General features: G+C 45.0%; 2 protein-coding genes across 3 annotated transcripts; both read right to left on the bottom strand.

Annotated features, from left to right (window-relative positions):
* Positions 1 to 38: 38 nt before the first annotated feature.
* LOC136294246 (nucleolar RNA helicase 2-like) lies at positions 39 to 11,569 on the bottom strand. 2 transcript variants are annotated; one of them, XM_066191868.1, is made up of 15 exons: positions 11,186 to 11,569; positions 10,775 to 11,059; positions 9,593 to 9,668; positions 8,463 to 8,641; positions 7,202 to 7,319; positions 6,366 to 6,551; positions 5,533 to 5,678; positions 5,123 to 5,272; positions 4,104 to 4,265; positions 3,421 to 3,540; positions 2,882 to 2,955; positions 1,938 to 2,097; positions 1,213 to 1,347; positions 781 to 825; positions 39 to 284 (listed from the first exon to the last, which is right to left on the bottom strand). In XM_066191868.1, the coding sequence occupies exons 1-15, from the start codon at positions 11,552 to 11,554 to the stop codon at positions 117 to 119; spliced, it is 2,373 nt and encodes a 790-aa protein (XP_066047965.1). In that variant the 5' UTR covers positions 11,555 to 11,569; the 3' UTR covers positions 39 to 116. The 2 variants fall into 2 exon arrangements, with proteins under 2 accessions (XP_066047965.1, XP_066047966.1); XM_066191869.1 differs by having other exon boundaries at positions 10,775 to 11,056.
* Positions 11,570 to 12,418: 849 nt separating this feature from the next.
* Positions 12,419 to 24,054, bottom strand: LOC136294244 (nucleolar RNA helicase 2-like). Its single transcript, XM_066191867.1, has 15 exons — positions 23,662 to 24,054; positions 22,894 to 23,163; positions 22,131 to 22,206; positions 21,264 to 21,442; positions 19,615 to 19,732; positions 18,580 to 18,765; positions 17,934 to 18,079; positions 17,131 to 17,280; positions 16,466 to 16,627; positions 15,643 to 15,762; positions 14,828 to 14,901; positions 14,480 to 14,639; positions 14,050 to 14,184; positions 13,630 to 13,674; positions 12,419 to 13,125 (listed from the first exon to the last, which is right to left on the bottom strand). The coding sequence occupies exons 1-15, from the start codon at positions 24,037 to 24,039 to the stop codon at positions 12,910 to 12,912; spliced, it is 2,415 nt and encodes an 804-aa protein (XP_066047964.1). The 5' UTR covers positions 24,040 to 24,054; the 3' UTR covers positions 12,419 to 12,909.
* Between the last annotated feature and the right edge of the window lie 31 nt (positions 24,055 to 24,085).

Below are 24,085 nucleotides of genomic sequence, written 5' to 3'. Positions count from 1 at the left end.
GGACAGGCTGCTTTATCAAGGAATAAAGACAAAGAGGAGTATCTAACAGGCTTTTACTGCCTCATAAAATTCAGCTCAGTCCCATTATCTGTAGCGGAGGTTCACCAAGTGCTCTATTAAAGTCCCCGATTTCCACTCTTGAACCAGCTGTTTCTCTTGAGGTCTCCTTGCCTGCTGTTTCCGAACCTGGAGAACCCTCGTCCCGTCTCCTGGGGATACTCTTCCAGCTCAGGCAACTCACTTGCCACGGACAGCTGCCAGCGCCGCGTGTCCCTCCACTGCTCCTGAAACAAGACCAATGGAACCAGACTTTATGTGCCTGCAGGGGTGTCCGAGGTATCTGCAGCATCAGAAGCAACACCGAATGCAAAGGCATTTCCAGACAAATCCCACCCCTGCCAAAACGGGCGATTAGATCCCCCTTGGGAGACACTCAGTCCTGGGACAAAGGATAAACAGTCACGAGGGACAAGAGGGAACAAAATCGACAGAAAACTGGTGAACTCTCAAATACACTGGAGAGGCCAAAACACTGACTAGCCGAAGACCATAGAATTGTGTTTAATGAAATCAGGTAATATCATGGGAATGGAAATGAGAAGCAGCATGGCAGGGTATTTTCTAATGACTATGCTGTGCTCTTTCTGATCACTCTGTTGCCCATGCAAAATCCTTATTAAACGACAAACCTCCAAAACCAGCCCATACTCAATCTTACGTGGCAATTGCCAACTTTCAAATCACAAGGTTTTACAGCCAGCTCTGGCTACACAAACATACCTGTATATTACTCAGTTCATCAACAGGGATATCAAAGCACACGCCCTAACAAAACAAACAAAAAGAAGAAGCACAAATTTACAATGAAAGAATGAAAGCCTCAATAACCAATCCCACTACACATATATTAATGATGCTTATTTTTTTAGGAGGCAATTCCTGCAGTATCATTCAGGAGTAATGTCACTAGTAAGTCTTTTAAAGCACTCAACTAATATCAATGCCTTTCTTTTTTTCCCATGGCGTATGCATAAACAGCATGCTCGTGGTAGGTTACCATTTCCTGAGAAATGAGACTGAGTAGGGACAGTGCAGTACCAACATTCTGTACCAGTACTACAGAAATCCAGCCTCAACCCCTGCACAAACCGGTTACGTGTGAACACACACAAAGCCCTAAATCCCTTCATTCCCAAGGCTGGCCCATCTTACCATCTTCCCCTTGAGGAAACGCATTGCAGACACTTTGTTGTCGACTTCCTCCCCAAGCTGTTCCTTCAGCCCCCGCCAGGCATAGCCCATGGTATGCATCTCTATTGAACACTTCAACACCATGGTCACAAAGCCCTACAGGAAACAGAGAAAAATGCTTAACAAGGCTCAACTTGGTCAAACCTACTGCTAGAAAAGAGAGAAAAAACCCCAAACTGATCCAAGAACCACAGTTCAATCACACGGTATGTCCAAAACTGTGTTACCACACAGTGACCTAGGCCAAATTCTCCCTAAATGCATTAGAAAAAGGAAGTGCTGCACTTTTCCTCAGTCAAGATCTCTCTGAGATCAGGCAATCGCATGCTATACCTGCAATATGACAAATGTAGAAGGTTACTGGTAAGGAGGAACTACAATAGCATGAACCAACCTATTTGCTTGTAAAATGTCATTAGTTAAACTCTCTTAGATCATCAAGGTCTTCTGTCCCTTCAGTCTCTGGAGAAATTATTTCAATTTTTATCACAAGAAAATTAACTGATTTCAAGTTTCTCCTGGGAAGAGCCGATTTCAGCTAAGGAACAAGCAACACAACAGGAGCCTGGGGGTAACAGCGTCTCAGAAATCCATCTGAAAAAGCCTGGGAAGGAGATGCCACACACAGCCTGGACACAAGGAATTCACACATCCATCCTTGTTACCACAGGTGCATCATTACTTACAGCTGTTGAGTTCAGCAGGGAGCGCTGCTGGATGTGAGCTGCCCCAGAAATGTGCGCCAGGGCTGCAGCCAGGGCAGCCACCGCCCCCTTCTCATCTATCAGCTCTTCAGCTGATTTTCTGAAGTAGTCTACTGCAGAGGGAGGAACGGCCTCCAGCAACCTACACAGTTACGAGATGGTTTGAAGAGATAAGAAAAGGCCATCGGGAAGTGCAGCCATGTTCAAGACATACCCTAAACTGGTTATTTTTGAAAAAAGGTTGGGGGGGGTGGAAAAAAGCCAGGAAACTAAGAACAGCTACTTCTACAATGTTACTTTTGGTACAACAGCTCCCCCCCGCATCGTTCTACAGCACACAGTGAACCCAACACCATGCCCCCTCATCTGCTTTATACTGGTCAAATCCTTTCTAATTATAATAATCTGCTTCAAGGCTATTTCCACCACAGGTGCAGCAAACGTAAACAGAGCTGCATGGAATAAAAGCCACAACCCTCAGAAATAATACAAAGAAACACAAGCCAGGGCTAAAACACCCTCACACAACTGCAGAGTAACTCCTCATTATACCAAGTACTGCTTTTTGCACACTGCTTCCACTACCTCATCTGAGAAGACAAAATCACTTTCCCCTCATGACAGTAAATCCCTCTGCTGTCACTGATTTCTGATTTTATAAACAAAGGTTAATTTCTTGCAAAAACTTAAGAGAACGTTATGTTCTATGAAAAGGTCTATGTTCAGCACACAGAGATTTACTGATACCATCTCGTGTTGTCTGTACATGAAGCAGCTGACTTCCACAACACAGGCAAAGTCATCCTCACATACAGGCCTTAACCCTTAAAACTTTGCATTAAGCTCTTAAAACTTTGCATTAAGATCTAAGCATCTAGAGCAACAACATCTCTAAACCTTTTTCAAGAGCAGGCAAATAGACTTACTTTTTGGCATCACTACTTGAAGCTTTAATTACATCTGTAGCAGAGGGAACGCCTACACGCTTAAAGGTAATACCCTGAAATCAAGGAAACAAATTAAAGGTATTTTCAGCAGTCTACAATTCAATCCTGTCTAAATCACATTACTGAGATCTCTACTTACTGTTTGCAAGATCAACACACTCTTTATTAAGTCATTTATAAAGCTAAAATAAAGCTTTTAAGTTCCCAGCATTGCTAATCTGGAGCTACTTTATACTTGACTCCACGCAGACTGTGATGCGAGGCATGGTCTGCCTCACACATTCCCATCCCTGCCAGCCTGCTGACATCCACAGAGGACTGCCAGCATGGGGAAACTCAGGCAATGCCAGAACAGGCCGATACAGAAGCATTCACAAACACCAACTATCAGCACTTTAGGCCTACTGGTCTATGGGACTGGACTCAACAACCCACAATTACAAAGTCTAAGAGTGGCAGGGTCCTTTCAGGAACTGATTAATTAATTTCCTTAAGCAGAAGTCTGAGGTACAACTCACCGCCTTGTGCTCAACTTGTTTCAGAAGATCTTCTTCTCTTCTCTGAAACAAACAAATGCAGATGCCGGTGCGGCCAGCTCGACCCGTGCGCCCCGAACGATGGATGTAGGAATCAACGTCCTTCACAAATTCAGATCAGCACAAGAAAACCGTAGGTCATTTAAACTGCTGACATTTCATATTGAACACAAGCTAAATTCAAAGTCAGAAGCTTAAGAAGTGACACATTATGCCTTTATACCCAAACTTGTGACTACACATAAACCACTCAAATTTGAATGTGCTCCCCCATACTGAGTATGCTGCTCAGCTTTAACAAACACTGCCGACAGGCATTTTTTAAAAGAAAAACTTTCACCGGAGTTTCAAAAGATGAAAAAGGCAACAGAAATATTTCAGAATTTTTATGAAACTCAGCAACGTTCAGAAAGAATGCAGAAAAGCTGCAAAATGTCAAAACCTATCTTGTTAGTTTCCTGAGTAAACAAAACCCGAGACTTTATTCAAAACTCAAACTGTAAAACTGGAACTACAAAATTTTATGCCTGGCCATTAAAAAAAAAAATCATCTAATTTGTGAATTGGAACAGAACATAATTCTGATGAAACAGAGAAATAACCCACCATTTTGACACCAAAAGAAAAGGAAGTTAATACAATTTTAGTTTCCTCTCATAACTTACTTTTGGTGGTGAGCACTGTATAACAAGGTCAACCTCAGGAATATCCAGACCACGGGCAGCTACATTTGTTGCAATCAGCACTTCAAACACACCGTTTCTGAAGCCTTTTAAGGTAATTTCTCTCTGTTTCTGTGGAATGTCACCGTGCAAGGACTGGGCATCCTGTCAGTGCAACAAGCCATTAACGTGACATTTAATGAGAGTCCAGGCCGCAGCATCTAAAGATTAACTGCAAACCCCAAAACAATGTGCAGACCAACAGAAAATAATTACACAGCTGATACCAAAGGAATATAAAGCATCCTACTTTCTTTGATCCTTCTGTGGGATTTACTGTGAAAACAGCATGGCCAACAGGCAGAAATTATTGCTGCAAGTTCTAAAGTTGGATGGTATATGAGATTTCTCTAATACTAAGCAAAACATGTATTCCCACCACTGCTCACTCTCCATAAATCAGCATTTATTATCAAACAGGATTTTCTCTGAAAAATTCGCAGCACTTTTCCTCACCTTCAGAGAAAGGGCAGTAATTCAAGCAAACACAGAAGACCTGCTCAGGAGATCACCTGTGTTCCAAACCAACTCTTAGCAAACCTTCCAAGGGCAACAAGACATTTCATTCTACCATCTTAGCTGGATTTTCCTGAATGACTGTTCAAAGATCAAACGCCATTAAGAGATGGGAATCCAAAAAGCACACCAGTATAAGATGGGACATGTCCATTACACTAGCTCCTGTTTCTTACAATTATTACTGTCTCCTGGTTATTGAGCATAGGCTATGTATTTCCTATTGATCCGTGTCCTGCACTATTTTAAAGCCAAAGGAATAAATTCATAATCTCTGTCAAGAAGATATTTTAATTTCAAAGTTCAATTCTTAGAAACAGCTTTCACAAGCCTTAAAATAACCCAGAGGAACAATTTTCTCCACGCAGTTGCAACCTCCTATTTATTTCAGGGCATTTAACCCCTGACTATCCCAACCGCTGCTCTCTGATCAACCCCAATAATACCTGTTTGAGCGAAGCATTCATAGCCAACTCATTTGCTTCCTTTTTGGTCTCACAGAAGACAATGGTCCGCCCACGGCTGCCACTGTAGACCTGAATGATGTCCCCAAGAACTCCTGCTCTCTGAGATGAGCGACACTGTATCGCCAAGTGCTGTTCGGGAAAGAAACAAGAGACCTAAGTGAAATCCAAACTGCGCGCAGGACTGACAGAATGAACAAAAAAACTTTTAAATTTTTTTTTTTTTAAGCTTGCAAATGACAGCCCCCACATGAAAGCTTTGCTTACAAAATCCGTGAGTCACCTATCTGAAAAGTCATTCCATGTGCCCATTTATAAAGTCAATGCACAACCCATTTTATCAAGGCCACGTGCTCTCAGGACCTGCACTGCTCTGCAGCAGAACAACTCACTTCCACAGTTGTGGCTGTCCTTTGAGTCTTCTTTCCAATCAGGTCAATCTGTTCATACTCATCTCTCATGTATTTTTTTGCTACATCATAAACCCATCGTGGACAAGTTGCAGAAAACAGCAGTGTCTGTGGGTTGTTCTCGGAGCCTGGAAGGAAAAGGCCATCGACTTCAGACATCTCAACAGACCATGACACTTGAGAACTGATATAAAAGCAAGAGCTGCTCTCACACTGACAGGTTTCTACGTGCACTAAGTCTGTACTAGATATGAAGAAACGCTGTCAGCAATCAGCTTTCCATGCCTTTCAAAGCCACAGTGGTAAGTCTTGCTCTTAGTAAGTGTTAAGATTTCTATTTCCAGTAACTCAAGCCTTTTCAAAAATTCTGGCATTAGTGAAATGCAGCAATGAACTTCACACATTGAAATAACCTCCTTCTGCTCCATACCTGGTACCTCACAGCTTTCCTGAACACCCACTACCTCAGAAAAGAGCAAACACTCCCTAGCTGTCAGCTTTGTGTGGTGACAAGTGTACAGACAGACCATAATTCTAACCCTCTGCTCAAGTCACCTCTCTCAGGACGAGGAACACTAAGGCTTAGGGAGTTGGGTTTCCTGCTTTTTCCTTTTTTTTTAACTGCACTCCTTTCAGAGATGCCACTTCAGCACTTCAGCCTTCTGTCACCTCTCTTTGAACCTTTTCCAATTCTACCTTGCCCTTTTCTAGCATCATACAATTAATTTAACTTAGAGGTGCACCAGTTGTTTTTAAAGTAGTGTACGTGTGTTTTCTGCATTGTCCCCTACTCCCCTCCCAACGGCCAAGTTCACCTTTTTTATAGGACGATCCCAAGATTTCTTCCACTTGTTCAGCAAAGCCCATGTCTAACATATGATCCACTTCATCCAGAACAACGTGCTTCACACTGGACAGCTCCAGCTTGCTATTCTGAATGTGGTCTTTGATACGGCCAGGAGTTCCCACTAGAATATCGATGCCACTTTTAAGGAGATCAACTGGAAGACAGAGAAACAAGGATAGTGTCTGACTGCTACAAGATAGCATGATAAAAAGATAGCAGTATACAGCAACGTTTCTCAATTTAGAAGCAAAAAAAAAGCTGCTGCCCTTTACCCTCAGAATAAAGCACAACAGCCAAAGGTAACAGGCACAGAAGTTAACTGCAGTCCTAGCTGCTCTGTCAGGAGTACCACCCAAACCTCACTGAAGTTACAGAGAAATACACCGATTTCCAAGCAGCAATCAGCTGACATTAGAAACCTTCAGAGCCTTACTACCTGGACACACTTCGGTTTTCCAGCTAAACTTTGTCACAGCTACCTCTGGAGACATACAGAGCCACAGGCACATACACAGTTCTCCCCTTTCCGTGGACTGTCACCTAGTCCCGGTCTGTGTCCACTCAAAAACACAACAAAGAAGAAATGAACAGGACACTTCACAGAACTACAACCATTCTTTCCCACAAAGATTTATTGGAACGAAAATAATTCAACCCAGCTTGTGTGCTTCCTTTGAAAGACACGCCAGTTGAGTTCGTGACTGAGCTCAAAGTCTGAGGGGGCACAAAGCCCATTTTTACTTATGGAGTGCATTTAGACAAAATCAGCTCCAACCCATTAGCAATTCCTCAGCAGCTACTTACGCTGTTCTTTATATGGAGTTCCTCCATAAAAACAAGCCACTGACAGTTTCTTTGTGAGATTCTTGAAGTCCTTGGCTACCTGAGTGGCCAGTTCCCTGGTTGGAACAAGAACCAGCACCTGAAAGGAGAGAAAAACAGACAAAAATACAGCTGTGCTCGGGAGAAGGTGCAGAAGAAAAGAGTTTACTTCTGGTCAAACAGCTTCCACTCCCCCCTTTATTCTACACTTGCTGCAGAGGTGCCCACAGCTTCCCACCATCTCAGCAATATTAACATTCCCTGCCACCTAGAGCCTGCACAAGGAGCTTCAGAGCCAGCAACAGGGAACAAGGGGAAGTGCTACACGACAACAGAGACAAGAACAACTTTCTTATGTTAGGGCCAGATAAAAGCCACTTCAGTGACATTACCAAGGGCAATGAAGGTGCAGCTCAGCACTGAAGTGTAGGACAGTCACTAAATTTAGTGTAGTAAGATTTTAAAATATACATAGTGTGATGGATGCACTCCAGCCATACACATCCCTTTTCTTCACCAACCTGCCTTCCTCCAGCAGGTACCCTTCCCCCCAACATTTAAGAATGAATGCATAAAACCAAGAGCTGAATTCATCTCTTAAAATCTTTCAGCCAGTAAGATTTTAAAGTTTACATCACCTGTTAATAAAACAAAAGGATAAAGTAGGCAACGAATCTGCAGACTATATATAGTTCTGCAGTGTAATGATAAATATATACACTGCAATGCATGGGAACAAGTATCTGATCACTGGCATCTGGTCACCAATTCCATCTCTGGTAAACCCACTTGCATCTCTTGAGTATGCAGACATGAGAGGGGGAAAAACAAACCCCAGAAGCCTCCAGTTATCACCATGGAATTTACAGTGAAAAACAACCTCAGCAAACAGAGTCAAGTGCAGGTGACTCAAACATCACCTCAGAAGAGGCAGGGGACCGAACCCCAAAGCTGCATGCTACGTGCCCAAGGACAGCAGCCTGGAAGCTCCTCAGACACTGCTGCAATGCCCTGACTGTTTGCCCAAACACAGTCACAGGGGACCCCAAACATAAAACGTGTCATTACTGTGATGCTGCAAAACTCTGTCACACGATCTCCTGATCTGAGCAAAGTATTCAGTATTACAAAAACCAGTAAAGGACAAAGAAGTCCCCAACAAAAAACCCCAAAGCAACAGTAAATCACTTTCAAAATCTGCCATGCTCTAAGGTTTTGGTGTAAACCCTTAAGTGTAAGTTACTTTTGGTGCACGGCCTCTTCTCCCATCCTGTGAGACGCTCTGAAGTTTTTCAATCAGTGGAAGAGCAAAGGAAAGGGTTTTCCCAGTTCCTGTTCGTGCTTGAGCGATGACATCTTTGCCATCGTACACGGGCTGGAAAGTCTTCACTTGCACAGGGAACAGGTATTTTACACCTCGAGCTGTAAGACAATTGAAAGAGGTTTCACTAGAAGGTGAACTAACAATTACCTTATATATAAGTTGCCCAAAAATGAAGGGCACGTCACCTCATATTGTGTACACAACAGAAATTGCAACTTAGAAGAAAATGATGTATCTTTTATTCCTACTCTAAATCAAAAGATATCCCACCCACACGGTGAGTGTTGAGTATCCACGAGGAAATACAGACTTCTTTGTGACGTACAGTTTAAGACAACAGGAGAGGAAGAAAAAAACTCAACATGTTTATTTCTGATACAGCTCAGGATTTTGTGGTAGCTGGGTTTTGAAGGCAAGAAGGTGATGGAGTTCGTTTCAAAGCATTCTAAAACTTCAAAGAGATTTTGCATAGTTGAAGTGAAACAACCCATCCGAAAGAAACTTCAGAGCAAGGAAAACATAAAGCAATAAGGAGAATTTTTTCCAACCAACAAGAATTGCACATCTACCCAACAGAGGGGACAAGAACCCCACAGTAATTACTTCCTCAACAAAACTAATCACAAAGAGATGTGAAAATGCCCCAAACTATGAGAATAACCCTAGACAATCTGTTCACACAAGGCAAAGTCTTCCTATACAAAACTCCATTAGGCTTGCCTAAGAAGCAATATGGTAGACAGCAGACACAGGAGCAGAAGCAAAGATATAGAGAATGACGCTGACGAGAAATGTGTCTCTAGAATGTGCATCTAGGAATAACCACTCCATGAAGAATAATCCCATCTTAAGGCATCTGAAATTGAACAAACCAGAAAACTTTTTTCTATTAGCAACACGAGCTTCTCTGAATCCACAGGGACCGCTCATATCATTCTTACCAAACAAACATAACACAATTTAGGAGTATCTACCCTTGGCTTACACAGGTGACAGAGCACAATTCTGACCAGATGTTTACAGAAATGTCTTTTACCACGTGAACTAACCTGTGAGAAGTTTGATAGTGTTTTGTGAGAGAGGAAAATTAGAGAAAGCGCCTTCTTTTGCTTCTTCTGTCAGTTCCTAATGGATTAAAAAACAAACAGGAAAAAGATTTAGAAGCCTCCAGGATGAGCATAGGACATATCCTACACAGTCACTCAATAAAAATACACAGTCACTCAATAAAAACTGAATACAACCACAGTTTAACCAGGTACCTTCTTTCTACTCAATGGAAAAGAAAACCCTTTTGACACAGGCACTCGTACATACACGTTTGGCAAATCAGGAAATGGAAACTATTTGTTAACAATCTTAATTAGAGTCCACTGAAACCACGAGAAAACTGTTTTTCACAACAAAATGTATCTGGTGACACAATTCCTGGTGCAAAGCAGGATTTTCCCTCTAGAACACACCTATGTGGTACACCATGCAAAGAGCTTTGAACTTTACACACGAGTAAATACTTAAAACACAGAATTTGGCTTTTACTTCAGAGATCTGCATCGTTACACCCGAGGTACAAAAAGCACTCTTGATTCATGCTCCCACCTTAGACACAAAACTGCTCAGAGGAAGGCCCTACGCAGGGCCCCCCTGCACGTTTGTGTGAGAAGTGGGGATTAATGAGCATAACTGTGGCTTTCCATTACAGAACACTTCGCCAACGCTTCTTCAAAGGTGCTGCCATCACAGCACAAAGCAAGGCACGTTTCTGGGATGGTGGCTGCACGGACAAACCTTTTGTGCTATGGGACACAAACAAACTGGGACACGAAGAGTAGCACACGTGGAAACTGCTCCCCTAGCCAGCCAGCTTCCCCGCAGAACCCGCCGCACCAAACGCTTGGCATTTACCGGGAGGGGCAAAGCACGTGGAGAGCAGCTCCCACGTGTCTGTGCACGGGCTGCCCAGCCTCCCCGCGGCCCAGCCCGGGCGGGAACGAGCAGGATGCCGGGGAGATCGAGGGGCGGCACGGCCGGCATTCCCGATGCCCAGGACCAAGCGCCGCGCACCCAAGGCGGACAGCGGCAAAACGCGCGTACGGCAGAGGCCTCGTGCTCCCACACTATCTCGCAGCTCAAGTCTCCACACAGCGTGCAGTACGTGTTATTAGGCCCACTAATTACTAGCAGAGTGTTAATTAACCAAGAGAAAGGCTTTGCCGGCGGAGTATCCCTACCTCGGCGTCGCTGTCCTGCTCCCCGGCAGCCACGCTCTGGGCCGCCGGGGATGTCACGCTGCCGCTGACAGCGGAGGAAGATTTCACCGCGCTCTGGGACGCGTCGCTCTCTCCTACCAAACCATTGCTCTTCTCCTTGACATTTTTCGTCTTCTTGGGCACGGGGGGCTCGAAGTCGCCGTCCTCCAGCCCGCTCTCCTCGGGCTGCGCCTTCTCGGCCTCAGCCTTACCGCGCCGCTTCGCCTTCACCTCTCGCTTCACCGTCTTCTCCGGCGTCTCCTCCTGCTGCGGGAAAGCCGCGGTCACACGGAGGGAAGCCCTTTATCCCCCCGCCCGCCCCCCCCAGCCGACTTCAAGCCCCCCAAGCCCGTACAAAATGGCCGCCCCCGCGGCCGCACGTGGCGCTCCCACCTTGACCTTCCTCCGGCGGCCGCGGCGCAGCGACTCCGCGGCGGCCGGCGCCTGGGGCTCGGCGGGGCTGTGCTCGGGCTCGGCGGTGGGCATGGCTGCCGGCTGCTCCCCGGCGAGGTGCGCGGCGGCCGCGTTACTCCCGCTGCCGGGGCCGGACTCGGCGCGGCGGCTCCAAGACGAGCGCCCCGCCCCGGCGCGCAGGAAGTGAGGCGGGCGAGCCGGCCCCCGGGGCAGCGCCGCCGCCAGCGGCAGCGGCGGGCCCGCCCCGGCGCCGCACAGCCAGCGCAGCAGCCGCCCGCCGCCCGGGGCCGCCGCCGCCCGCGCCGCGGGGAGCCCGAGCCGCGCCGCCCGACCCCACACGGCTCCCATGCGGCCGCCCCGGCCCGGCCCGGCCCGGCCCGCCCCTTCCGCCGCACCGCCCGCTTCCGCCAGCGCCTCCGCCACCGGCGCCTCCCGCACGGGCCCCTCCTCACGGCCCGCTCGACGGAGCTCCTTCCACGGCCCCCCCTCGTTCCCGCAAAACCGGGCTCGTGCCCCGCTGCGCAGCAAGCCGATCGTGACGCGCTCGACAGAGACCTCAGTGATCGCAGAGCTGCGCAGGCCCCGGTGCTCCGGGGCGTTGCACAAGTGCAGCAGCTCCGTGGGGCTCCTGGCGCCATCGTCCGTACGCGGGAATTCGGGGTTAGGAACGTGCCCAGCACTGCCCCTCCGTAAGGATTGCTCACTACTTTCCATAGTTTCAGAAATCCCAGCTGAATTCTCCACATGCTCAGAAGGGTCTTGACCCCCTAGGTGGGCGTCTCTCTGCCCCATAGCTGTGATTTTTAGTTATATTAAAACATAGTTCACCCACAGGACACACGGACCTCGAGTATTTTGCCAACCCAACAATGTACACATAGACATACAGCGACACACTGATTTACTTCATCCTTAAAGCTTGTTAGCTCCAGGATGTCCTTGAGTAAGGGCTGCTGCTATCCGTTCCACCGATTAGGCTTGAAAATACACAAAGATCTTATTTTGAAGATCTTACCTATGATAATCTGGACATACTACACCCTCCTGGCATTACGGGTCTCCCTTCACAGTTCTCATTCCTCCTCAGGGGGCTTCCACCCTCATGCTCTGGGAACCTGTCTTTCCTACCCCCATTTTATAAGAAGTCACGATTTGGGACAGAAACTAAACACTAGTAAGTTCTAGGGAAAGAAGAGCTTCATTACAAATCCATAAACTAAAAACCAAACAGATTTATTTTTCTTTAAAGGGCTCCTGCTGCCACACTCCCCAATATGGCACCTTCCCAATCTCCACCTGCAAAATACCGCTTCAAATACGTGACAACAAAATATGAAGTTGTAAAACAATATTTAGTTTTATCAGAAAATTTACAGGTTTGAGCAGCAATTCAGATCTATATATTATACAGTGAACCAGGCTACAGTTTTGAATGCAACAGACATATGGAAAGATTCAAAGAGCAGTATGAGAAACAAAAGAAACAGTTCATTTTTTTCTTGCAAGTTTTTTGGGTTTTTCTTTCTTTGCACTTTTTTTTTTAATGAATAGAACCTTGTTTATGAGCAAAGTAGTACTGACAAAAAAAATAAAAGTCTTAATGAAGTATTTTCCCCAATGGTACAAACACACAGAAACAGCCTAGTGTAATGGAATATAAAATACTTCAGTCCCATTTTTCTCTCACTTCTGGATTGTTGAAGTTAATGTTCAAACGCTCTGCTGAAACTTCGTTTCTGGCCTCTGCTCCTGAATCTGTTTCGACCAGAGCCACCACGCCGACCGTTCCTGGAGCTTGAGAAGCTTCGGCCGTTGCCTCCACCACTCCCTCCTCCTCCTCCTCCTCGTATGGATTCTACCAACTCTGGTAATTCAGTCGCCACACACAGACGCCAATGTTTGGAATCTTCCCACTTTGCCTATCGGAATGAAATCAGACGTAGCAAGTTAAATTCTAGGAATACAAATACAGGGTATGTAATAATTATTAAATTTGCTCAACTGAAATTGTAGAACTGTGAGCTGATATTTGGGACTCAAGCTTCTAACTGAAGGGATCAATAATTTTGGCATGGTAATACCAATGGCTACCAAGCAAGAATCTGAATTCACTTTACTATGGAGAGAATTCTTGGTAAAAACGGGAGGCGGGGAATAGAGAACAGGCGAAGAAAACTTGCTGCCTACAATGATGAATCCAGCACCACTTTTCTCAGTCCAAGTTTCAAGTTATAGACTTTTGGTCACAGGCAAATGCCTTAGGAAAGAAACACTGTAAGCTTGTTCTGTTCTCAAATTCCTTCCAAGCCCTCCCTTTTGCCACTAGGAAAGGCAGGATAAAGGCTACGTGATGTTTTCAGTCCAACCCAGTCCAGCCAGTTTCACTTTCAGCCTGCTGTACCCAGAATTTGCAATGAACATACCTCTATTTCTTTTTGGTCTGCCACAGGAACGTCAAAGCACACACCCTAAAAAGAACAAATAATTGTAATGCATACATGGTAAGCGTCTTAAATGACTGCAACTAAAAACAACAGAGCCCACAAATCTACACCTGACGGGCAGGCACTATCAGAACTGACAGTCCTAAGAAATTCTGTTTTGTTGTTAAGGCAGAGTTAACAGGCTTCATACGTTTGACCTACTCTGCTATCCCCATAGCCATGCATTATCCTACCTCCTGAGCATGTCAGCAGAGCCCTAAGCACTAAGAAAACAAACTGAGGCCCATCATCAACAGTGCCTGGAATAGAGAAAAACACCAAATAGCTCCCCTGACTATTGCTAAGAAAAGGCTGCAATCAGAAGAGCCGCAGTATCAGAGAAACAAAACAAAAACTTACCATTTTTCCCTTGAGGAAACACATTCTGTTCACCTTCCGATCAACATCATCACCAAACACTTCTCGCAGTCTTCGCCAGGCATAGCTCATGTTGTTTATTTCTTCGGAGCAGCGTAGTATCATTGTAACAAATCCCTAAAAAGAAATGGGGCATGTTCCACTGGGGCAGAGGAATAAGCTTCAGCAGGAGAAACCTGCCAATTTACAGTTTATCAATTAAATCTTCAAGCAGGTACTCTTACAGGGCATCAAGTATCTTTATATCCACTGTATTGCTGCTTTTAACAAAATCAGTAGTTTTTAAGTGGCTTAAGTATAGTTCTCCAACAAAATGGTCAGGAGACAAATAATTCTCTATTCAGACAACACAGAGGCGTGTGGTTTCTTCCCAGTTTCAAGACAAGCATTAAGCCATACGCCCCTTCCTTACCGCATCCGAGTTCAGCAGTGAGCGCTGTTCAATGGAAGTAGCACCCGAAATATGGGCCAGAGCTGCAGCCAGAGCATTAACTGGTCCCTTTTCTTTTATTAGCAACTGAGCAGATTCTCTGAAATACTCAATAGCAGTCTGAGGAACAGAATCCAGGCACCTAAGTAGTTAAAGCCAAAAAAATTAACAATTTACACACCAGTAGACTCTGGAATAGAAAAATAACCCAGCAGTCCAAGATTTCAACAGCGCTCAGAAAGTTCAAAGAGACAGTAAAGAATAATTCAAGCAGCCCCTCAGAACTAGGAAGGCAGGAAGATAGAACGGGGCTTGAGTCCCCAAACACACCTCATGGCATCTTTGCTGGAAGCCTTTATTATGTCTGTTGCAGTAGGAACACCAACGCGCTTGAATGTAATGCCCTAAAATTTAAAAGCCAAAAGACAAATAAAAATTGCAGACCATAAATAATTCAGTTCTAAAGAAGCAGTATTGAACTCCAACACAATAAGCATTTAGGTCTGTAATTTTTTTTTCTTATTTTCACCTTTTAAATGCATTTTTTTCCTAGTGAAAATTGTAAGGTTAAGTTTACAGGAAAATGGGTAATGCTTTTAGAAGGCTTTTATGTACCAGTTCAGTTTAAATGCTTCAGTGACCTTAGACTGAAAACAGAAACCATTTTGGTACATTTCTGGGGAAAACAGAGTCCAACAAATTCTAAATTACTACTTGTAGTCTGATAGATTTGGATTTAAGTACAAATTACAGAGCCTTAGTGTAAACGTAACACTGCTTTATTTGCCAGGAATAAACCATCTCATCACAACCACGTAACTTAACTGTCGAGAAAACTACCGCATGGCACACTGCACAAAGTGCAAAAATGCAAGTAACAGTTCTCAGGAAAGCTGCACATATGCACATCACTGATCACACGATAACCAGGCGAACACTACACTGAAATACTGCGATAGTTTTTCTCATTTTCACAAGGACAACCTTACTGGCATTTGCTGAGAAAGTGGGAGTGTTAGAATCTGCAGTGCTCTCCTTCCTCCACAGTAACTGGCACTGCACCCACCTTCCTCAAGGTACCCAAACCTCCTCTGGGCGCTTTAGACAAATTAGAGTCTTGCAATTAGAAGAAAACTGTACTTTACCGCTTTTTGTTCCACGTGTCTTAACTGATATTCTTCCTTTCGCTGATAGAAGCAGATACAGATCCCAGTCCGCCCGGCTCGACCCGTGCGCCCAGAACGATGGATATAGGACTCCACATCCTTCAGAAACAGAGGGCCTTGTGAGTTACCTAATTCTTGTCATTTAATAAAGTCATTGCATCCACGGAACTTGCAGGAGCCATTACAGTTAAGGCTGAACAGTGCAAAGTAACTGCATCACAGAATTCAATTAGAAAACATTGTGTCACTAATTTCGACCCAATATGCTTTTCCAACACCATCTAAAAACCACGGCTGGAAAACCAGAGCCATGAGCATCAATCGACTTTTTTTTTATGCATCACCACGCATTTGGAGTGTGTGTACCTCTACAACAATCCCATTCACCCTCCTGCACGTCGACTTGAGGATGGTGACTGCAGAATTAATAGAGTATTCATGGAAACATTACCTTGTTTCTTTTATACCCTCTTATTTCAGCCAATGTTCTCAGGGTTGTGGTCCATACCTCAGGTTCACCCCCATTCAAGAGAATCATTCTTCCCGCTGCTCCCAGTCATGCCATCACCATACCCAGCTTTCAAGGGAGGGCTTTGAGCAGCCTCGTAAGAAGACATTTTAAGGAAATAATCTTTCAACGTACTAGGGACTGACACGCTCCCAAAAAATCCTCCAAGAAACTACTTCTCTCGCTTAAGCACAATGCTGATGAACTCTGTGTGATCAATACCATCAGCTGATAGCGTACGCTACAAGACTACAAATTATTACAAGACATCCAACATAACAGTCTCCTTCCTACCTTTGGTGGTGAGCTTTGCACAACCAGGTCAACTTCTGGGATATCTAAACCACGGGCAGCTACATTGGTTGCAACCAGAACTTTAAATGAACCGTTTCTAAAACCCTTCAGCGTGATCTCTCTTTGCTTCTGAGGAATGTCACCATGCAATGACTGGCAATCCTGAAAAACAGAATTATTTTAGAACCGTACCAAAGTCCAAGTGCTCCATGTTATGGTCAGTTTTGGGTACAACATCTTGGTATTTGACAGGCGGTGCGTGGCAAGATACGGAAGAACGGAATTACCCCGGTTTGTATTTTAAGTGTCTTACAATATGTACTCAGTAATTCTTATTCATAGACCCCAAAGGCCTTTAACAATGGCAGGAGAACAGAACTGCCATGTGTGTATCAGCTCTATATCTAATTACTGTGACATACGAAAGCTCTGCCCTAATTTGCCATCCACACCATCTATGCAACGCTTGGCTGTTTCAAAACAGCAATCTACAATTTTTGTTTCATGGCCATGAGAAAGTAAAAATCCTGTCTGACCACACACAAAAGCCTGCCCTATGCACTTCAAAAGACTCTCTTTAAAACTTACTCAGCAGAGGCGTGGTATCAACATAGGGCTGATACATATCTGGCAGGTTTTGTTAGTTAGTACACCTGATAAAATACCTGTTTGATTGAAGCATTCAGAGCCAGTTCATTTGCCTCCTTCTTGGTCTCACAGAAGACAATGGTCCTGCCGTGGCTGCCGCTGTAGACCTGAATGACATCTCCAATAACTGCAGCTCTCTGAGACCAGTGACACTCTATTGCCAAATGCTGTGAAAAAAAATTCCAGTGATTGGCTTATGTAAAGTTAAGAGTCTTTTAAAATACATTTGGAACTATTAAGTGCAGAAATAGTCAAGAGTTATACAGTTCCCTGATAGGGAAAATGTGCTAACTCACGACCCTGGAACATACAATAAGGCTCTTATTTATTCCCACCACAATCAGTCTAATGTTCAGCAAAATAATTACACTAAGAGAAAAATCAGGCCTCTAGCATATATGTATGGAATTCACTGCACAGCAAGCAAAGGCCTACTGAGGTGAGATACTACAGGAAGCTTGGAAAAAAGTATCTTGCATCTACAACACCAGAAGGCAGCTGGGTCTGTCCATGGAGAATTAAAAGCAGCAGGCTGATGTTAATGTGTGCCTTTTGCTTACAACTTGGATAAATTCAGGTAGTGCTTTTCTCTGAAAACCCACAAAACTAACAACAAAATCCTCTCCCTTCCTGTGATGTGAGCAGAGATACCTAAACCCAAAACCAGCTTGACTAGCTGTAGCATGCCTTATTACTTAGAAAAAAAATCCCAAAACAACTTCCAACACCACTGTGATAATGCACCTTAAGAAGAGATGACCTTTTGTAACACTAAAAAAAAGGGGAAAAGCCTGAAAACGTTTCGCATGAGATTACTCACTTCTACTGTTGTAGCAGCCTTCTGAGTTCTTTTCCCAATAAGGTCAACCTGTTCGTATCTAGACTTCATGTATTTCTTAGCCACATCGTACACCCAGTGTGGGCAAGTTGCAGAAAACAGCAGGGTCTGGGGATTGTCTTCAGAATCTTAACAAAAAAACAGAACAATGCTTCATAGACTTCATACTTTTCACCTAACAGATGTAGGCAAGTTGATGAGATGGGAGATTAAAAGTGAGGTTAGATATCAGTAGCTGACTTAAAGAAGCCCATTGAGCTTTTTAAATTCATGCATTACCGACACCTGGAGTAGAAAACATTCTAGGAAGTGTAAATAATTTCAAGATTATGAAGAAGTTACTATGGCCAAAAAATCCAGTCTGTTTTCAAGCATTGAAAAAGGTAAAAAGCTAATTTCTTTTAATTTGAAGAAGTCCAAGCACAGTTTAAAGACAGGTACCAAAGACAGTTACTTACACATCCCTAGGTACTGAACTCCAAGCTTTGCAAAGGTTCTGTGAATGATTCCCACATATTCACAATATATAATATTCAGTCATTTCTAAACAAAGCAACTTTATACCTGAATTTCAGCAAATTAAATTATTACTAAAATTTCCTACTATTTGTTTAAATATTGAGATTACCCTTCTTGTATGCAACTCGTAAAATGTCTTCCACTTGCTCAGCGAATCCCATGTCCAGCATCTGGTCAACTTCGTCAAGTACGACGTGCTTCACCTTGGTAAGGTCCAGCTTGCCGTTCTGCAGGTGGTCTTTGATTCGACCGGGTGTCCCAACCAAAATGTCAATGCCACTTCTCATGAGGTCAACTGGTAGACAGGGAGACACAAGAGAGAGCGGTGAACTAGGGAGTACTCTCCACACCACTAACACGTGGTAGTAACAAAACAGCTTCCAAAAGCATTCCTAAGTACTCTACTTAGGAAAGTGAGAGCAGGCGATGAACCGGAAGAGAAAACCTGGGATAAAAAGGTAAGGCAGAAAATCTACTGCTCTCCCTGAAGGGGGAAAAAAAAACCCCAGAACTTACCTCCCTTCCCTCTCCCTGATTTAAAATAGCAAGGATGAGCTTCTTTGAATATTCTTTAAAAATAGTTACCGCTCTTCCCAAATTATCTACTTTAACTAGAAAATACTTATTTATTTAACTATCCAATTTACTGAAATCGACTCCTTTCTGAGCTTCTGCAGTCAAAAGCACATCCCTAACGTCTCAAGATGTATCACAACAAAAGAGCTCATCCTTGTTTACAACCACTGAGACAGTAAATTATGCTGTCACAACAATTTCTTCTCCACTTTACAAATCCTCTACATATCCCTTATCACATGAAAAAACTCAGTCACAGCTGTAAGACTAAAGACTTTTTTTTAAAGAAAATAGGTTTACAAGAACCTAAACCCAGACACAGGTTAGACACACAATATACTCGGTTTCACTTTAATTTAAGGTACATGAGTAGATTAAGTAACACCATGAATAGAACTGAGAGCCACAGCTATTTATCTCCATAAGGAGATACAGTTTGAACCGCTGAATTTTCCATTAATAGTCTCCAGCTCTTGAGCTCTAAGTGTGTGTTTGTAAAGACCCAATTGCATTTCTTAAGTATGGCAGTCAATCAGTATTTCAATTCTTAGTCCGAGGAGTCACTTACTTTGTCCATTATATGGAGTTCCTCCATAAAAACAAGCTACTGTCAGTTTCCTTGTGATGTCCTTGAAATCTTTGGCAACCTGATTTGCCAGTTCTCTTGTTGGACAAAGAACTAGAACCTGCACAGAAAAAAGACAAAACAGATGTTTTCTCAGCATGGCTTCTGCCAAGAAACCACTAGACTTCTGATCATTAATTTAGATCTGACCCTTTTTAAAATTAAAAAGAAAAAAAAATCTGTTTTAAATAATTATCTAAGCAAAGGCTGGAGAAACACACTGCTCAAGTCTCTTGTTACATCATTAAACTCCTTCCAGCATATAATCATTTAGGACAGGCTAACTTATTTTTAAACAGGATAGGAGAGACTTAAACGTTATTTATCTTCATCTCCTGAACGGACCAGCTACAAATTTTCTTCTACGTGTGCATATGTCATTTGAATACAAGACTGAAGGATGTGGGTAACAAAAGGTTTTTGCACCAGCTCAGGACTGCTTCACAGTCCTGTGAGAAGGTGACAGGAAGAGCTATCAGCTGTCTCTCGGCTTCCCTGTGGCTCAGGGAAACATATGTGCAGTGTGCAGGGCTGCTGTGCTAATCCATATCCTGCAGGGGCAACCAAGGAACCATGCTCTCTTCCAATATGCAGCCCTCCCTGCAGGCAGGTAACTAATTGCATTTAAAACGTGATTGAAGCACTGCCCTCCAAGCTGCTATCAGTCACTTCACAAAAGGAACCTTAACATCCTTATCCTGTCACCTCTTTCAACATTAAAACCTATTACCAAAAAAGCAAGCAGTAGCGTGTTATGGAAGAGTGAGGTCTGGAATCTTTTAAAAGGCTTACAACACCCTTGAAGAAAGCTCTTCCTTCTCCAAAAGACTCTGCCAAATCTAGAGACAGCATTCTCAGTCAGCCAAGCAATGTGATGGGCACATGCATTCAAAACTGCTCGTACTAGCTTTGGGAGGCACTTCAGGTAATCTGTGAGATGGCTGACAAGATGAAACAAACTGACAAAAATTATTAATGAGGACACGTTTAGCTTTGGCCTAACTTTTTTTTGGAAGCATCGTAAGAAGTCAGTGAAAAACCACACGTGGTATTCCTTAGCAGAATGAACACGGCCTCACAATGTATCTGCATTCTCTGGAGCAGAAGTTTCAACATTTGGTGGTGTTCCTAATGAAAACTAAGTCTAATTTTAAAACCTCCCACTATTTACATGTTTTAGAAAGAAACGTGTTTGAGTAGACAGGTTTTATCAAGCTGTCAAGTTACAATTAGTAACTAATCTGTTAGCAATTTAGGAGAAAAACAAGCATCCAATAGCCACTGGCCCTGAACTGGTAACGTGAGTGAGTAAAATGAAATAAGAACAAGCTGACCACCTGTAGTTTTGGTCTCCCTGTGGCAGAAAAAGGAACTGACAAGTGGACAGAGCTGTTGTGCTCTTCATTCTCCATCAGAGGCTGGGAGGCAGCACGGGATGCAGGCAAAGCCCAGAGAACACAGCTTTCAAATCACCTTTGAAGTGGGTTAGCTTACCCCTGCACAGACCCCAACAGCTTCTCCAGCAGCTGAGAAACCTTAACCATTTAGATGCAAGACAAAGCAAAATCACCACTCTAGTCAGGCAAAGTTACCTTTGGTGGACGGCCTCTTCTTCTTTCCTGTGACTCCCCCTGAAGCTTCTCAATTAAGGGAATAGCAAAAGAGAATGTTTTCCCTGTTCCAGTTCGTGCTTGAGCAATGACATCTTTGCCAGAAAACACTGGGTTGAAGGTCTTCACTTGCACAGGGAACAGGTACGTCACTCCTCGAGCTGTGACAATTTCAAGGAATTTCCTTAATACGGTCATTTTACAAGTGTTCCTTCATACTCTTCAGTGGCAATTATTCCAAGAAGAACTTCAATCAACTCTAAAGTCAGTCAGCACTGTATCATCACCTCCACTGATTTATTTGATCAGATGAGTGATCTGCAAAGAGTGCCCTGGAACTGTCCATTATACTCTCCCACTTCACAGCAGCAGACACAGTGGTAGCCAGGACAGAAGAAGTTCTTAGCCTTTATGAAGGACTGTCAGCACTGTGCCTTTATTTATGCAATACTCCTCATCTATCCGTGAAAATCTCTTCCTTTCAAATAATACATATATCTCAAAATTATGTTTTTCTTTTAATTTGTACTAACCCATGTACAAACAAACGCCAAAGATACTAAATATAATTTGTTTTCCTTTACTCACACCAAGATAACCTTTAATTGAAAATTTCACACATCATTTTTTTTTTTCCTTAGCTCATGTTATTTAGAATTTTGCTGCAAAGGTTGAGCTAGACAACACTGGAAACAGGAAAGTCTGAGTTCAAAGGTGTATTTAAAGCAGGCAATCAATGTCTTCTGCACAGCAGAACACATCCCAAAGCTTATTGGTCCAGGGTGTTGAGCATAAAAACACGACAGAGACCACTGACATTCCGTGGTCACTACCTGCCAAGAAACTTACCTTGAAGAAGCTGGACAGTTTCTTTGGAAATAGAGAAATTGGAGAAAGCGCCCTCTTTCTGTTCTCCAGTCAACTCCTGTTAGGTAAACAATAACTCAGGTAAGATTCCATGTGACTATCACACGACTGTCAGTAAATTCAAGTTAATTGAAGTAAATTCAGCACAGACACTGGTGTCATATCCTCCAGTGATTGTCACAGCTGCAGTTTAAGAGCCTTCTTTGTTTTACCATCATGTTTCAAACTTGGACAAAGTCAGCAAAAGTCATCAGTAGGTTAAGGCTGTTTCATATCTAACAGCAAAGTAAATGCAAAACACTCAAACCAAAACTGAAAACTCTTAATTAGAATCGTAGAATACCATGAGCTGGAGGGGACCCACAAGGATCACCAAGACCAACTCCCGGCGCTGTACAGGACAACTCCAAGAATCACATACACCTCATGATGCTGAATTGCATTAAAGCTCCATCTCAGTACAACTTGTCTGTCCAGCAACAGCTAGCACAGCACCAGACCGCTGAAGTGAAGGAACCATGATGCACTGATCTAGCACTTCAGGACTTTGATAATTCAAAATTGCTGCAAATTCTAGGCAGACTGAACAATTCAAGAACCTTAGACTGTGAAAATCTCCAGCATTTTCGAATGATTAGGAGGGGGTGAAAGGGGAATACAACCCCTTCTAAATTTGGCCGTGTTACAAAGCAGGAGTTAAAAGCTGGAACACATCACTGTAACTATAACCAGTCATTGGCTTTACCTGATCCTGCTCGCTCTCACTTTCGCTCTCACTTGACGTTTCACTAGAACTGCTCTGCCGGCTTCTGCGGGAGGATTTGCTGCTAAAGGAGGACAATCTCGATTTCTCCAGGCTTTCCTCTTTCGTGTGACCGTTCTGTTTACTGACACTCTTTGATTTCTTGGCTTTCGGGGCATAACGCTCTTCATCCGATTCCTCGCTTTCATCTGTCTGAGTTTTTCCCCTCTGAAACTTGTCCCGGCGTTTAGATTTCTTCTCCTTTTTCTCCTTCTGGCAAGGCACAGAGCAAATGAAAACACACGCTCGTGGATCCAAGCGACACGGAACAGAGAAGAAGAGGGCGGAGAACAGTTAAAGCTTGAAGCGCACGTTCTAGTTACTGACGGGGGCGGCGGCTGACACAAGGCAACAGATCCCTGCCGGCCGCCGCCGCTCAGGAGACACGTTACCGACCACGAGACAACCGGGCCTCCGTTTTCGGGGCTCTCCCCCGCTCCGGGTGCCGAGGACAGCGCTTCCCGGGCTCCCGGCGGCTCCGGCAGGCCCAGCACGTCCGGCGGGGCCGCCCCGACACGCGGCGAGGCGGCGGCCCGGCCTGCCCGCGCACGTGGCCGCCCGGCCCGGGCCGCCCCGCGGCCGCGCCGCGCACACCGAGCCCGGCCCGCGCCACCGGCCGTGCGGGCGGCCGCCATCCGAGGCCAGGCTCGCCGGGCGCCAGCCCCAGAGCGCGGGCGCGGCCAGGCCGTACCCGGAGCCCTTCCCCGGTACCTTGTGCCGCCGGCGGCCGCTCTCCGGGCCCGCCTCGGTATCCATGGAGCAGTCAGAGCCCGACTCGGCCCCGCTGCTGGCGCTGCACCGGGTGGCCTCGGGCATCTCCGCTCGCCGCCGCCGCCGCCGCTCCGCCACGCCGCGCTCCGCACCCGCCGCGCGCCCACCGCGCGTCACGCTCCCAGCGGCCGAGGCTCCCGGCAGCCAATGGGCGGCGCATCCGGCACTCCGGGGGCGGGGCCGCGATGCCCAACAGCCAATCGCCTGCGGCCGTCGGCTCGGGACCACGACTCCCGGCGTGCCCCGGGGGGCAACGCGAGGACTGCAAGTCCCGGCGCACCCCGCGCGCGCCGCACGCCGTGAGGGGGCGGCCGCCATGATGGGTCCGCCATGAGGGCTGGGTTCCTCCCGCCGCCCCTGCCGG

This window comes from Chamaea fasciata, unplaced genomic scaffold (assembly GCF_029207755.1).
Source record: "Chamaea fasciata isolate MVZ Bird 193981 ecotype frontalis unplaced genomic scaffold, bChaFas1.0.hap1 SCAF_9, whole genome shotgun sequence".
Taxonomy (NCBI): domain Eukaryota; kingdom Metazoa; phylum Chordata; class Aves; order Passeriformes; family Sylviidae; genus Chamaea; species Chamaea fasciata.
The sequence above is the reverse complement of the archived record's forward strand: the minus strand, read 5'-3'. Positions and strand labels throughout refer to the sequence as shown.

What these genes read in the sequence shown, in the direction of transcription:
- LOC136294246 (XM_066191868.1), bottom strand. Translation starts at nt 11,554, where the DNA reads ATGGGAGCCGTGTGGGGTCGGGCGGCGCGGCTCGGGCTCCCCGCGGCG. An exon ending in GGGATCGTCCTATAAAAAAG is followed by an intron (nt 5,679 to 6,365) that starts GTGAACTTGGCC and finishes TTTTCCTTCCAG; the next exon opens with GCTCCGAGAACAACCCACAG. An exon ending in GTTTCCTCAAGGGGAAGATG is followed by an intron (nt 826 to 1,212) that starts GTAAGATGGGCC and finishes TTGTTTTGTTAG; the next exon opens with GGCGTGTGCTTTGATATCCC.
- LOC136294244 (XM_066191867.1), bottom strand. Translation starts at nt 24,039, where the DNA reads ATGGCGGCCGCCCCCTCACGGCGTGCGGCGCGCGCGGGGTGCGCCGGG. An exon ending in AGGCTGCTACAACAGTAGAA is followed by an intron (nt 17,281 to 17,933) that starts GTGAGTAATCTC and finishes TTTTTTTCACAG; the next exon opens with CATTTGGCAATAGAGTGTCA. An exon ending in CACTGCTGAACTCGGATGCG is followed by an intron (nt 14,185 to 14,479) that starts GTAAGGAAGGGG and finishes ATTTCTTTTTAG; the next exon opens with GGATTTGTTACAATGATACT.